The 16685-nt window shown below is 40.4% G+C and overlaps 1 protein-coding gene across 3 annotated transcripts in view; it reads left to right on the top strand.

Moving 5' to 3' along the window:
• The first annotated feature begins 991 nt into the window (after positions 1-991).
• The window catches only part of LOC120518142 (protein AF-17-like), a 104871-nt gene continuing 89177 nt past the window's right edge, over positions 992-16685 (top strand). For 2 of the 3 annotated variants that reach the window (XM_039740759.1, XM_039740758.1), the window contains exon 1: positions 994-1390. In XM_039740759.1, coding sequence (XP_039596693.1) covers positions 1282-1390 — 109 coding nt within the window. In that variant the 5' untranslated portion in view covers positions 994-1281. Of the gene's footprint in view, positions 1391-16685 lie in introns of all 3 variants that reach the window. The other variant, XM_039740760.1, reaches the window with a different exon arrangement.

The raw sequence follows: 16685 nt of genomic DNA, 5'->3' as shown, positions 1-16685 counted from the left end.
GATATTGCTTTGAAGAACCACTCTGACACCTTTCTTTTTAAGATTGTGGGTAGCCTACTTTGTTACAGAAGTTTTATTTATCCACAAATCAGAAGCATTTTCAAAGCCCAGACATCCAATTTCATATTCAAAGAACCCGTTCCCAGAATGAAATAGTTCCTTATCAAGAAATAGTGACATTTTAGAATCATTATTTCTAAAAGTGTAGGTTAAAAATTCTTTTTTCCCTCATTTTCCGTAGTTACAAAAATCAGAAAAGGGAAGGGTTAAGAGTGACCGCTAGCCCCCATTTTAACTTATTAGTTTCCACATTTCGAAGGACTGGTTATTTAGGGTTATTTTTTAGGCAGTAATGAATTTTAATATTTAAGATGAACAAGCGGAAAGAATTACACTGTCAGCAAAAAGTACATTCTACACATAATCATAAGTTCAGAAAAATCAGGGTGAGATTTTTTGAAACATTGTGCATACGAATTAAGCGTCCCACCTTATTCACGCGCATTAAATTCGATTTTACAGATGAAGTGGGCACCGTTACCTATTAAAAAAAATGCTTCCTTGGTTATACTGGCAAGTATTATCATTTTTCATCAACTACAGTATGCTAACCTTCAAGAGCTAGATAGGTTTGAAAAGTGAAATCGTTTTGATGTATCTGTCAAGGTGTAAGACGAGAAGAGAACCCTTCGACGCTTTTCAGTCCCTACTGGGCTCTCATTATCAACTGTTCGAAACTACCGGGAAGACGCGTTCTGTTTCTTAAAGAAAGCGTGACAGGTTTATGACTATCAGAAGGAAAATATGCGTTAGTTCTTTGAAATTCGCGTATAACACCACATGACCTGAACAAAGAAAAAAAGCAATACCGCACTAAATCCAGTAGCCACGCGCGGGCATGCACGCACACATATACACCGCACACACACACACACACACACACCTCCTGAGTGAGAGCGTGTGTGAGTGTGCATCTGCAGCAGAGCGTGCGCAGTTCGCTTCTGCTATCAGAAGGGCAGAGAGAGAGAGAGAGAGCGAGCGAGAGAGAGAGGTTCACAGCCTACTGAATCCATCGCTGAAACCTGCGACTGCCTGCTCCTCATCTTCTTGTTTACGTCTCTCTTTCTCAGTGTTCGATCGCCGCCCAAGGGGCTCCGGATCCCGCTCGAGTCGGTGAGCTATAGAGTCCAGACGATGCTGCCCTGGCTGCCTGCTGGCCAGGACAGCAGCCATCCCTACGCCATCCTGCTCTTGCTCTAAATCTGTCGGTCAGCGCTCAGTATGAGGGAGATGGTAGGAGGCTGCTGCGTTTGTTCCGATGAAAGAGGCTGGACAGAGAACCCGCTCGTCTACTGCGATGGACACGGCTGCAGCGTCGCTGTGCATCAAGGTAAGCGGCCACGCTGCCACACATAGCCCTCGGCCCTCTGACGGGAAATCGATTTTCTGCTGCGACTCTCCCCTCGCTCTCTCGCTAGCTCTCTCTCTCTCTCTATCTCTGTTCCGACACAGGAAGCAAACAGGCGATGTATTAATAACCACAGTCCTTGCGGTCTGGAAACACTTCACTCATGTAGCATACTGGTGAAGAATAAGTGGCACGTCGCGTGTCGCGCCTCCTTATTGAGAGTGCCCTGTCATGCCTCCCTCTTCCAAGAGTTCAACTCCGTATTTTGTGTCACTTATCGCACGTCCGCAAAGTGCATTAGCGGGATGCTGCGCGTGCGGTTCCTCCTGCTCTGCTGCGACCGATAAACAAAAAAAAAAAAAAAAGAAAGAAAAGAAAAAACGGGGTGGGCGGGGGTGTCAGTAACACTTCGGGGGGCGTGTTTTGTTTCCCGGCTTATTATGAACCTCAATTGTAACGGAACTGACGAATCTTCCACTATTTACGAATTGTACGCTGTAATGCACTCAAGTCGATTGCACAACCGTTTTACTTCTGGGGCGCATCCTCTTAAGTACCTGGTCGGGCTAATTAGACTTCAAAAGCTTATCGGCCCCACGTTTATATTTATTTGTGCATCAGGCAGTCTCTCTTGACCCAAATCTGAAGCCTTCAAAGTCAAATATAAAGTATACGAGTGCTAGCAGAGGTACACACGGTTCATATTAAAAAGAAGCTAATAAATTTCACACTTTAAGCATATTAGCTAAGCCAATAAAAGTGCTCTGCCGAAATAATATTCTCGGGCAAGCAGTTAAAGATTTAAGTCCTCTGGTGGCATAGAAGGTACCGTCGCGCAGGGATCCCGGTTCGATTGCTGGCTGGGTATGCTCCCTAGTACTTTAATTTGGAGTCATGCACGTTAGTGTCATTGCCAAATAAATATTCATCCTAAATCACATTGATGGGTCCATCTCCAGCTTCGCAGATGAATTAAACCCAACGAATGGTAAGCGCCCAAGGTCCCATCTCGCAGTGCTGTATCTGTCCGCTTTTAATTTCCGAGGTCTGCAAAATTAAACTCGTAACAATTGTTGTAGTTGTGATGGTTTAATTTTATTGTCATTCACGAACACGACCAGCTTAATTAGAAAGTTTCCATGAAGTCATGTTTAATTACAAAACTGAAGGTTAATTAAAATGTAACAAATCACACAATTTATTCGTGTACATGAAAATAGTCAATCTAATCTTTTTAAACAATAAAACAACAACACGTATTTATTGTCTTCCATATAACTTGTTTAGTTTGTGCTACTTGTTTTTTCATTTAGTGGCCCATCGTTTGTCCACTTTTTCTGGTGTGTCCTAAAAAGTATCCAGCCATCATACTAACATCCCAACGTACCTTGTACCTTTTTTTTTCCATGTCCTTGATATCCTGATGTATTTTTTTAACCTGCTCTTCTCTCACTACTTCAGAATTTTCAGGGAAAAATTCCAAGTGTGAATCCAAAAAGTAGACTTCGAGATGCATGTTAATCCAATTCCTTAAATTTAACTAATACATGTTTCACAATTTCTTTATAATCTGGATCTTTATAGTTACCTAAAAACATAGAAATTACTGCTTTGAGTGATACCCAAGCTGGTCATTGATCGCACCGTCAAATTCTGCATTGCAAATCAGTTTTTAAATATCAGGTCTGACAGAAAAACCCACTTACAATGTAGCCTCAGACAAATCCAGGAAACTTTCAACACAAATACATACAGTAAAATAGACTCCATCTTTTAACAGAACTTTAACAGACTGGTCCATTAAACCAATTAACATGAAGCGGTGGAAGCTGCACTTTATCTGGATCCACCAAGTCAGGTCTAAAGATGGTTTTGGCACCAAGTTGGCACTTTTTTCTGTAGCTGGGCATTCCTTCTGACCCCAATGTCAATTGGCCGTGCTGTTCCACTCAGAGAAAAATCTGGGAATTGTGTCTGCCCTGACTGCTGACCCTGTGAGATACACAGAACTTTCAGGTCCCCACATGCAAACCTTATTGTCATATAAAAGAAATGTTTTGCTTTAAGCATAGATTAAAATCTGATTCAAACAAATTATTCAAATAAAATAGCAATATTTAAATTATTATAATGCAAAAACAATAAATGAAACCTGTAATTGACAGCTGAAAAATGCGTTTTGTGAAGAAATGGTGGAGAAAAATGTTTTTCATTTTTGAATTCAGTGCCCAAAAATATAAAACAAATTAAATTTACAAGAAATAATCAAAACAGTTTCTTCCAATGTATACCTGTTTTCATTAAAATTCACCTTCAGCATTTATTTCTGTTGCTTACATAATGAAAAAAATAAAACTTAAACCTAGAATTGTACTTTGTCTGTCCATGAACTTGTTATCTATATGGCTGTATGCTCATTTGCTCAGATATGCAATGATACCATTTAAAGATATCATTAAATGTAAGTTTTTAACGCCTGTTTGTTGTTAGTGGTGTGGAAAATGGATGTCTTCTTCTTCTTCTTCTTCTTCTTCTTCCTATGGATTTTAAAAACAATAAGCCAAGTTAACCTTGTAGGACTGGTAAAAATAAATATGCTCTTCGCAAAGTTTACTGCTGAGTATGTGACAAAAATAAGTTGATAATTCCTTCACTTGGTAAACATTAACAACATTTGTAATATGCTTGTCAATATGAAGATCTGCTTAAATCAAGTTCAAGTTTATTACCATGCGTACATAGTACAGTGAAATACTTACCTGTGTGTGACTTGGAATGTGATCAATAATATATTATTTTTAGAAAACAAATTAACACAATGAAAAAGATTAGCTTTAAAAATAAGAAAACACACAAGACAGACATTAAAAACAATAACGTGTATAATATAAAATTGAGTGTAAAGCAAAACCTGACTATATCACTTTTCCTGCATGGTCCTCTAAATACCTTGGCTGTTTCAGACTGTCCTGTGGGACAAAAGGCTCCTGCACTTTTTTAGGTAAACTTTTTAACAGACACCTTTATATTATATATATATATATATATATATATATATATATATATATATATATATATATATATATATATATATATATATATATATATACATACACATATCTACTCTCTATATATAAAATCTTAAGCCTAAAAGTGCAATGATTTTGTGCAACGATTTTATGTCACGTTTTTTGTCACACTTTAAATCAGGCTAATTTTAAAACCTACATATATAGGTATATATATATATATATATATATATATATATATATATATATATATATATATATATATATATATATATATATATATATATATATATTTGGAATCATTCTTTTCAGAGTTTATCGAACTTTAATGTTCCTAGATTTTCAGATTCTTATTCCATTTTTAAATTATAAACTAAAAAATATCAAGAACTTGCATCTTGCGAGACAAGACTTTGTGCCAACAGATTTAACCACACCTGGGGCCGGAAATAAAAGACAAAGCATAGGACCGCTGCTGTACAGGCTTTTAAGCGCCACGCGAGATGCAGATGATGCAGCATGGCAGCAGCAGCAAGCCAGCAGCTGATCGAGCAAAGAGGAGGTAAAAGAAAAATTGTATCACAGTTTAAGAGAGGGTTTCGGAGGAGCGACCGCATCTCCTTGGGGTGTGTTCAGCCCCCTTCTTCACAACGTGAGTAGCAGAGACTCAAAGTGGCTGGCATGTAGTGCAGGCTGGGGTGGTTGGTGAGTGAAGCGAGCAGGGGGGATCCTCCACTAATATATATATATATATATATATATATATATATATATATATATATATATATATATATATATATATATATATACAGTGCCCTCCACTATTATTGGCACCCCTTGTAAAAATTAGTAAGAAGAGTTTAAAAAAATATCACTGTTTGATAAAGAACTATCATCTTGCACTGAAAAAATGAGAAACATTTGACTTTTAATTGAAACAAGTTCGTTCAAAGAAAAACAAAGCCTTCATCAAGAAACACTTATTTTTAACAAAAACATATGTACCACAATTGTTGGCACCCCTGCATTTAATACTTTGTACAACCTCCCTTTGCCAGTATAACAACAGAGAGTCTTCTCTTGTAATTCTTATAAGGTTGGAGAATACAGAGCATGGCATCTGAGTCCATTCTTCTATACACAATCTCTCCAGATCATCCAGGGTCGTAAGGCCCTCTCCTGTGTACTCTCCTCTTCAGCTCACTCCACAATAGGGTTCAGGTCAGGGGACTGAGATGGCCATGCCAGAACTTTGATTTTGTGGTCAGGTAACCATTGCAGGGTTGATTTGGACATATGTTTTGGATCATTATCCTGTTGGATGATCCAATGATGACACAGTTTTAGCTTCCTGGTGGAGGCAGCCAAGTTTTGATATAAAATCTCCTGATATTTCATAGAATCCGTGATGCCATGAACCCTAACAATGTTTCCAGAGCCTTTGGAGGAAAAACAGCGCCACAGCATCACAGAACCTCCAACATATTTCACAGCTGGGATAAGGTTCTTCTCATCATAGCCATGCTTCTTTTAACACCAAACCCACTTTGCGTGTTAGTTGCCAAGAAGTTCAATTTTTGTTTCATCAGACCATAGAATACAGTTCTTGCACTGTAAATATGAGAAACATCTGTTTCTCGTATTTTCAGTGCAAGATGATGGTTCTTCAGCCAACAGTGATTTGTTTCTAACTGTTCTTACTAATTTTTACAAGGAGTGCCAATAATGGTGGAGCGCATGCAGGTTAGGTGCATTGGCGATCCTAAATTGTCCCTAGTGTGTGCTTGGTGTGTGGATGTGTGCTCCAGGGATTTATTCCTGCCTTGCACCCTGTGTTGGCTGGGATTGGCTCCAGCAGACCCATCATAAACATCGAGAGGAGGTGCAAAAAGTTATACATTACAACATAATAATAATAGTAATGAAATTGTCATATTATAGTAGACACAGACGTGGCAAAGTACAGTGAAATGATTGACACGGCACCAGGACTGTAGCTGTAGGCTTTGAATGTATTGCTAAAGACAGATTGGGTTCCAAGTATAAGAGTCTGGGGTTCCTTTAAAACCTTCATTAAACTCCATAGATATTGTTGCTGATTATTTACTGTCATCAATGACTCGATGATCATATTCTACACATTCATTCCTGGCATGCTTTAAAAAAAGTGAGTTGGTCTTTCGTTGGTGCTGAACATTAATCTGAAGTTGATTATTGACTTCTTCATATATATCTTTAGCTAGGATACGGTAAACAGGAATTATGGGTATATTTTTAGAGATAACCATTATACTTCAATTTAATTGAATTTTGGGATCATATTAGACTAGTCAGTTTCATTCAAGGGTCTAAATATTATCAATATGGTTATCATTTAAAGGATTGCATAGTACAGTTACCATTGTGCTGTCACCATCATTGTAAGCTACCTGGTTAGCAGTCAGTTCATATAAAGATCTGCTCCACTTAATATTCATTTGTACTGCTATCAAATGTGACTTTTTTTTAGCTGTTGATCTGTTTAGAGAAATGTGAAATGCAGAATCAGTGACGTGCCTCAGACTTGTATTTTTCCCAGGTGTTTTTTGGCAGTGATGATTCCACTCAGAGCCCTTTTTTTAGTGTTTGCTGCCGTGAGTGGCTCAATCCGCAGATGTCCTGCACTGGAAACAATTTGAAACCACAATGTAGCTGGTATTCGTGTTTGTTTATTTATTAGGTTGTCCCTGTTTAGCTCATTAATTTTTATAAATTTTGCAGATTCAGGATAGGTATCAGGGCGGCACAGTGGCGCTGTGGGTAGTGCTGCTGCCTCGCACTTAGGAGACCTGGGTTTGCTTCCCAGGTCCTCCCTGCATGGAGTTTGCATGTTCTCCCCATGTCTGTGTGGGTTTCCTCCGGGTGCTCTGGTTTCCTCCCACAGTCCAAAGACATGCAGGTTTGGTGCATTGGGCGTGGGTGTGTGTGCCCTGTGGTGGGCTGGCCCGGGGTTTGTTTCCTGCCTTGCACCCTGTGTTGGCCCCATAGTTAGGATATAGCAGGTTGGATAATGGATGGATGGATAGGTATCAGTACACAGTCATAACAGATTTGAATTACTTGAAAAACTAATTTGAACAGATCAAAAAAAAACAAAAACTTATATGAGCCAAAAAACAGCATGGTGATATTTGTAACCTGCAATTGCTCTATCCTGGGTATGGCACTAAGTGGCACCCAGCTCTGCAAGCAGGTCATCCAACTTGCAGAGAAAACTCAGGGGTTGGTGGCAGGACTGGCACTCCAGCCAATGTAAAAGCCTCAAACTTTTCCATTTGAACTGCTGTGCTATGGAGGTGTCACCCATTGCATGGCTGCACTCAGAGCCTAATTTGGGATCCTGAGGTGGTTCGTCGTGTTGTGTTTGTGTGCGCCAACGTACAGTACTTATGAATGTAGCAACATATACAGACAAATGCAGCCAGTATGGATTTGTCAACTGATTTCAACCGTTGCAATTTTTCTGTAGTACAACCCCAGTACTGCTGCGTCCCACACCCCGTACTCCGTTACCTCCCTATAGATGCTGTTTATGATATGTAAAAATTAGGAAAATGAACGCCAGTACCATATGGGACATTGAAATTAACATGTGCTGATTTAATTCCCGGAGTCTCGCTGTGTGGTGAAGAACTGCAAAATGTGTTATGAGAAATTTGAAACTTTTAAAGTTTAAATGTTTCTCATCATTTTTAATGGTAGTATATAAATAAGGTAACGGTTGTGTATGCAATTTTTAAGGTTCGCACTTAACTCTTTTTATTTTATTATTTTCTAATGATTTTAAAAAAAAAACTGCTTAGGGGGCTTATCCCAGCTAAATGACCCAGTGGAGCTGGGCCTGTATAAAGCAATATATTTACAAGAACATGGATGGTATTGTTATTATGACTAGTTGTTCAGACCACCGTGTTACGTGACAATCAGTGAGCGGCCAAACCGAAAACACAGCTTTTCAATCCATTGACAAATGCATAGTTCACCAGTGGCTGTAATGAATTGGCCAGTTTGAAGAAGGTCCTTCTAATCATATTGAAGTTTACATTTTAAACATGGTAGAAGAAAAAACCAAAAAACAAAACTAGAACATTTGAAAGAAGACTGAGTAGGGGCTTTAATATTTTAATATGTCAGGGCTTATCCATTTGTCCATTTTCTGTCCTGGTTGCATTGAGGGTACTGGTGCCCATCCTGGCAGCATCTACATTACTAAACGAAGGTTGTATATATGCACGGATGCCAGAGGCCAGAAGCAAGCCATGCAGACAACTGCCGCTCGAACGTGAATGCGCACACCACTGCATATAAAACCTTCGTTTACTAATGTAGATCTCCGCCGCCATGGTCACTTCAGCACTCGAATCCGCCTCCATCACCATCAGGGAACTAGGTGGCGCCGAAAGCACACGCGCACAATGCCTCAGCGCCCCAGAGTCAAACCCAGCGGCTTCCCAAAGTCAGTAGCTGGCTCCCAAGGATTCAAGCCATTGGGCCACCTTGTCCTCCCAGAGACTCACTGAATGTCATAAATCAGTGGATTTAAAGTGTAGTCCAACGTGAAATATAGTGTAAGCTTTGTCAAGTAACATTTTTGAACTTTTTTCAGTTTAATATGAGTGTATAAAATAATTAAAACATTTATGAATGAAAGAAATGCAGTATATGTTAAAAACAAATACTCAGAAAAGCAGCTAAAGTATGCATATTGAAAAGGAAGTGGGCGAAATCTCAGTCAAATATGACATCAAGTCACAGGATGTTGATTATTACCTCTTCTATAAAAGCAGATGCATATGAATTGTGTCTTTGTTACGTTTTGAGTAGTGTAGCCGTGATTTACCTGCATGTCTGTAACATAAGGATACACCAGAATCAGAAAAGGTTAACAATCCCAAGGGAAATTGTTTAGTTTGTTTGATGGTTTATTTAAATGTTGAATTGTTTATACTGTCTGTGCTAAGAGTTTCTGTTGCTGTGTTTTAATCATTTTTCGTAGGCAAGGTCTTTCAATGTTGCCGTTTTATTTTTCAGTAATGTTCACGAATGATCTTGATGTTTCTGCCAAGTTTTGTATACAAGTTTGTTCCAAGATTAATCATTGAAGTCTGGTCTATTAAATGTCTTCCCGGACACTTGAGTGTTTTTTGTGTTACAGTTGATGTAGTGTGCTTCGAAGGAATAACTGCTTGGTGATTTTAGTAACTGTTGTCTTAGGGCTTGGTTATACTTCATGCTCAGAACGCATACGCATCATGGCTGCCACGCGTTCCCAGCGTTCATTTGACGCATTCTCTGAGCAGGTCGTCAGAAATTAACGCGACGTGTGCGGGAGTTGCAGTACCAGCAAAAAGTCAGGGGGCAAAGTGTAATAAAAGTTGGAATGTGACGTCAGAGTCTCTGTTTACTGTCTACATGTGACAGAAAGCCGCTTTGAGGATTGATGTGCGCGCTTCAATGTTTGATGAATGGTTCGATGTGGTGAAGCAAAATGCCGGCATACAAATGTAATCGTGGTGCTTTTATGTTCAAGCATCACATATCCCCGATTGTAATGACGCGGTACACTTTAAAAGTCTCACATACCGTCTTTTCCTACCAACTTCACAACAGCAACATAACGTACAGCGCTGTATTTGAGCCACAGAGAAAACAAATTAAGGACATGGTGAAAAGGTGTATTTTGTGATTAAAGAGGAAATTTCGGCTTTAACCTCGAAATGTCCACTTTAACCTGGTAGTTTACTTTATCATTAAAGCAGACCGTCGTAAACGTCATCCCAGTTGTTAATCACTACGAGCTTCTGGGGCTTCCTCCTGACCTGACAGCAGCGGCAGACAGCAATAGATCACCACACAGAACACGTTACATTTCTGATATTCCAACTCTCTGCACATTTAGCATCTTTAGATTTATACTTGATATCACTTTCATGATGAAATGCATTAAAGTATGTATGTTACATTTTATAGATAAATTGTTAATTTCGTTTAAATAATGATTACTGTTAATAAATACACACATGGGGGTGACACGGTGGCGGAGCGGTAGTGCTGCTGTCTCGCACGGAGTTCCCTGCCTGGAGTGTTCACGTTTTCCTGCTGGGTTTCCTCACTGTGCTGCGGATATGCAGATTTGGTGACACTAGAATGACGCCAGTGTATGTGTGTGCTTGTATTCACCTGGTGATGAGCTGATGACCCGTCCAGGGATTGTGTCTGCCTCGTGCCCAATGCTAGCTGGAATGGACACATCCCTGGATTGATGGATTTAATCATTAAACATCCTTTACAGAGATATTGTGGCAAGGTGTCCTCGGAATTTAATGGGTGTTCCAGGCCATTCACAACACAGCAAAGCCGAACCTGTTCTCACCGTGATAATATCTCGCACTGCCACCTGGTGGAATCTTCCAGATTTATGTGGTATGAACAGTTACAATGCTTGCATAGCAGTAGCGTCCACTGGAACATGTGTCACATCACGTGAAGTATAAACCTGGCCTTAGTGAACGGGCAGCTGTGATGAACTGAGCTTTAAATTAAATAACTGAGCTATTTAAAACAACAAAGTAATTGCTGCTGATGTTGATGTATTAACGATTGTAGTTTTTGAGTGTGGTGCTTTTTATTTTTGGGGGCAGTTTTGCTGTGTAGCACGTGACAAACAGTACGTATTCAATGTCAGAACTTAGAATGTGGTGACCGGGAGCTAAATGTCTGGACAGAGGACTATTAGAAAATAGAAACCTCAGCTACTGCTAAGCAATCAGAAAGTGTGCGTTTTTTAATAATAATTCTTTACATTTATATAGCACTTGTCTCACTACTCAAAGCACTCTTCAACACAGGGAGGACCCGGGACTTGAACCCAAGATCTCCTTAGTGCAAGGCAGCAGCGCTAACACTGTGCCACCTGTGTGCTACAGGAGGTTTGTGTTTTTGTGTCATTCGCTGTCACAGTATTAAATATTACATTGCAAATTGTGCTGTTAATTGCATTTACATTTGAAACATCAATTGATATAACACCAAGAGAAATTCCTGGTGTCTACATTGCCTGCAGTAAAGTTCAGGCTTATTCACTGACACGATTTATCCAACTCTATATATGTAAGCATCGGTACCAGTGGGTCCTGCTAATGGTTTAAGGACTTTCCACTGCCCTGTCCAGCTCTCCTAGAGTAACTGCCTGTCTCCTGGGATCTCCTCCATGCCATTGAGACTGTGCTGGGAGACACAGCAAACCTTCTGGCAATGGCAGGGTGTTGATGTGCCATCTAGGAAAGGTTGGACTACTTGTGCAACCTCTGTAGGATCCAGATATCGCCTCATACTACCAGTAGTGACACTGACTGTAGCCAAATGCAAAACGAGTGAAAAAACAGTCAGAAAAGATGAGGAGGGAAAAAAGTCAGTGGCCTCCACCTGTTAAACCATCCCTATGTTGGGGGTCGTCTCATTGTTGCCCCTCTAGTGCATCTGTTGTTAATTTCATTAACACCAAAGGAGGTGAAATTGATTAACAAGCACTTCTGTTACTTAACTGACCAGATTAATAGCCCAGAAGTTTCATTGACTTGATGCTATATTCCTTTCATTTATTTGAGCAATATATATTAATGGATTGCACATATGGGCTGGCGTCCCTGTTGGTATTGGTCCCAGTCCCTTAACCTGCCAGGAGACAAATACAATGGAGGCTCCATATCAAGACTGTATGCTCCCTCTAGATGGCAGCATCCCTGGGGTTCAGTACAGATTCATAAGAACAGAGGACATAAGTAATTTTACAAATGAGAAGAGACCATTCAGTCCATCAAGACCATTTGTTTAGCTAATACTTAAGCTGTCCTAATCCATCCTCATTTGAATACCTGCAGGGCATGCTGGGAACTGTAGTCCAGTGGGGAAGCCCTGTTGGGGTTTCTCTGTGGGTGTTGCACTCCCTACTTTATGTAAGATAATTAAGGGTTTACTTGGCACGTTAGAAACCCTCTGATGTCATTAAACTGCACAAAACAGTTACTTGTCATCTTTGGCCACCATGAATCTGAAAATAAGCATGACTCCCATGATAATTTTCTGGTGTTTTATGAATATGTTTAGTCCTTCATGTGTACCTTTTTACATCCTGGACATGAGCTCCTGCTGATTCGTGGTATGAACACCGGCCGCTGCGTCAACCAGTCCCACTGTTTCGACATACCAATAGCAAATAGCGGGATTAAAACTAAACTGACACTTTAATAATATGTTCCTGTTACCGGATTAAACTCAGCGTACTATTCTGCATGGCAGATTGATTGAGCTCTTTAAAGGAGCGATGTGTGTGCTTCTTACCTTAAACCCAATGCTGCTGCGATAATAACGCAGGTAATTTTACTTCAATAAATGATTACATGGTTCCTCGTTACTTTAAAAAGTGATCAGACTACATGACACACATTACTTTTTACGTGTTACCCTGCTGCTCTTGAGATTGTGCTTCTGAGCTTAGTAGTGTACATTCAGCTCATCAACATAAATTTTGCGATTTCTGACATATTGAAACGGGTTATTTCAGCCAGGAAACGTAATAATGAGATCTCCCAAACGTTTGAAATGTTTTCTTGTGGGTGCTACCACCTGTGGCTGCTTAACGCATGTGGAAATGTAACACATGTACAAGTGAACAAAGAGCAATGGACATGTGCAGACTACCAAATCCTTAAGTGTCACCTGCAGAGACATCTACGTCTATAGGCCAGGGTGTCTCAAAGATCAACGATCCGGTTTCTCTAATCGGAATAAGGGTTGCATGACATTTTAGAAACCTGGCTTCTGTGAATAACCAGGTTATTAAAGTACATGTAAACACACAGATTATATCATAAGGACAGTGTGGCTCGCGCATCAAAGTGTGAGCTGAGTCACATGAATGGCTGGGCTGACTCATAAATTATATTTTAGAATGAACGTATAGATAGAGCAGTTCCTGTTGTCACAGTTGTAGATTAGCCGCAGATCCAGAGATTGCCTCCTGGCTGGAAACTTGTTTTGATTTTTACTTCCCATGACTGTATCTCTGTTTGCCAGTCTGGAGAGTCCTCATTGTCCTTGCATCAGCATTGCTTTTCCTGCGGGTACTCCAGTTTCCGTCCTTATCCAAAAAGTCATACACTTTAGGTATGTGTGTGTGTGTGTGTGAGCTCAACGATGGATGGCACTTCAACTAAGGCTACAGCCACACTACTACATTTTAGTTTAAAAAGGCTCTCGTTAATCTCCTTTTTTGCTTTTTTGTCTGCACTATCCTGGCAGAACTGTACACTTCTGAAAATGCTGGCTCGGTATTGGACGGGAGAAAAAGTCAACTTTTGACAATGCAGACTCTAATAATGTTTTCGTTTCTTTTATTTATGTTTATTAAGTAGTCTTTCCTGATTGGAATCTGCTTGTTAACAAGGTCTTGTTCCCTGATTGGTCAACCTTCATGGAGGTAAACCATATTCCAACATAGCAGACATAGAGTTGCTTTCCATGGCTTTCCTTTGTTGTGCTGCATACCTGTATGCCTCTAAATTGCATTTTTGTGCTGTCTGAATGCTGTGTACAACCGCAGAAGGCACGTTTTTAACAGTCACTATAGTTTTGTGATAAATCCTGTGGCCAGCGTAATCACTGGGCTTGCTGCAACCTTCAACTGGATACACCCTTCGTAGACTGGAAGGATGGACGCCCTGCCAACTGTCGGTCATGTCAGTTACGTTCAGAAGTTGAACGTGAGGAGTTGGTTTCCATATCAGGGCCAAGTATGACATTTAAAACCCAGTGATCCATCTCACTATCATTTCTGTTCCTTCATTCGAGTGTGAGACCCTTTGGGTTAAAATGGCTACAACTCCCAGTTGATTGGCCACATCATTGTGCCTTCCGACCATCCATGAATCATGCAGTTTTATTTCTGAGCTCATTCCACAATAGAATAAAATTGGCAAAAATGAAAATCCTTCTTTTATTATTTTGAAATGGCAGCAGGATTTTTCTGTTTTATTTAAGACTACCAATGCAGAGTTTTAAATTATAGACACAATTCTCACAATCCTTTCCTTAAATTCAAGCCAGGTATATATTTTGCATAAAGTAATGTTAGCAATATTTTTAGTCCAAAGCTTGCCATTTATAGGGCTGAAGTACCCAAAAGAGTTTAATTGCAGACTGCAGTGCCTATGAAGTCCGTCACGTAATGCCTACAACATCATGAAATGCCCACAACGTCAGTCGCAAAGCATCCATCTCATGCCCAGTTACTCTGTGGTTAAGATGAGGGTTGTGTGAAAGTTATTGGACTCAAAGTGTGTCTCGTGAGTGATTTTGTCAGGAGTGATTTGTGACAGACTTATATCAGCAAGAGTGAAAAGGAAGGTCTACAGGATGGTAGTGAGACCAGCTATGTTATATGGGCTGGAGACGGTGGCACTGACCAGAAAACAGTAGACAGAGCTGGAGGTGGCAGAGTTAAAGATGCTAAGATTTGCATTGGGGTGACGAGGATGGACAGGATTAGAAATGAGGACATGAGAGGGTCAGCTCAAGTGGGATGGTTGGGAGACAAAGTCAGAGAGGCGAGATTGTGCTGGTTTGGACATGTGCAGAGTAGAGATGCTGGGTATATTGGGCGAAGGATGCTAAGGATAGAGCTGCCAGTTAAGAGGAAAAGAGGAAGGCCTAAGAGGAGGTTTATGGATGTGGTGAGAGAGGACATGCAGGTGATGGGGGTGACAGAACAAGATGACGAAGACAGGAAAATATGGAGGAAGATGATCTGCTGTGGTAACCCCTAACGGGAGCAGCCGAAAGAGGAAGAAGAAGTTGTGGTATTACCTGACCAACATCGTATGCATTGCAGGCCTGGCATGCTAGTTTAAATAAGCCCCAAACAAATTGTCATTTGGAAATTCACCTTGACTAAACACAACATACAATGAGACAAAAAGACTTGCTGTTAGACAAAATCTGTAATCCAGAGAGACTATGAAATTTACTCACCTTAGTGGCGAGAAAGACACTGTACTTTCCCATGGTCTCTGAGATCCAACTTTGGCTGGTAGAAATCATGGAGTGCAATGGTGACAATGTCCTCCAATAGCTGTAGCACACTCCTGCTGCCTGAAAGCAAAGCAAGACCCACACATGAATGCAAGAGAGGTGCAGAGAAAGGAGCAGCGGTGCACTGCTGTACTGTGCAGCGTTACTTACACGGTCATGGCCTTCATAAAAGCAATCAGAATGAACCCTCACCTGCAGTCTTACCACAAAGAAGGCAGAGGCATTTTGGAACAAAATACTGTGGACAGATGAAATTACAATTGAACTCTTTGGCCTCAACCACACAAGGTTTGTTAGGAGAAAAAAAGGAGCAGCATTTGAAGAAATTAACTCCTTGTCAACTGATAACCATGGTGGCAAATCTCTTAGGGCAGCTAGTTGCCCAAGAAACATAGAGTGAGTACTGGGAAGAACTCCTGAAGAAGAATGACAGACAGGAAACTGAAGCAGAACAGAGACAATGATCCAAAACACACTTGGAAATCTACTATGAAGAACCTATGGAAACACTAGGTGAAGGTTTTGGAATGGCCCTCATGGAGTATGTCACTGTAATAATTTTTCATAGCAACCCGATGTCAAAAATGTCATTGATCTCTGAGAAACTTGATTAACACGCTTAGTAACCCATTTTTTTGGCCATGTAAACCCTTAAGCAGTGTCACACACGTGCGCATAGGAGGCAGCTAAAGAGCTCAAAGGAAAGTAATTCCAAACCAGACCAGGGGGTGGCGAGGTGCACTGATCCTTTTTCTTTTTCCACTGCAAATTCTGCCTTGCCCCTACGATGCCACTCCTGGTCACGACCCCGATGACATCACATCCGTTTCTGGTCATAATTACCTCACTTCCTCTGCTGCATTTTAAAAACCCACCATCTCAACCTCACCAGTTAGTTCTGTTTTGGACTCAAACCTGTACACATCTGTACTGAAATTCATCCAAAAATGATACTCTTTTTTGTGAGTCTTGTCTCATCTTTGACACCAGGTTACAATTAAGGATTTCATAGACTACACGTGTCGACTGCACTCTGTTAGCCTGCACATGTGTTTGCTTCGCACATACTTCCAGTACCAATGAGTAGAGAATGGTGCAAGCATCCACAAAGATACATTTCC

The sequence above is a fragment of the Polypterus senegalus genome, chromosome 17, assembly GCF_016835505.1.
Source record: "Polypterus senegalus isolate Bchr_013 chromosome 17, ASM1683550v1, whole genome shotgun sequence".
NCBI classification, from domain to species: domain Eukaryota; kingdom Metazoa; phylum Chordata; class Cladistia; order Polypteriformes; family Polypteridae; genus Polypterus; species Polypterus senegalus.
Note: the sequence above shows the minus strand (reverse complement) of the source record. Positions and strands in the feature narration are given on the sequence as shown.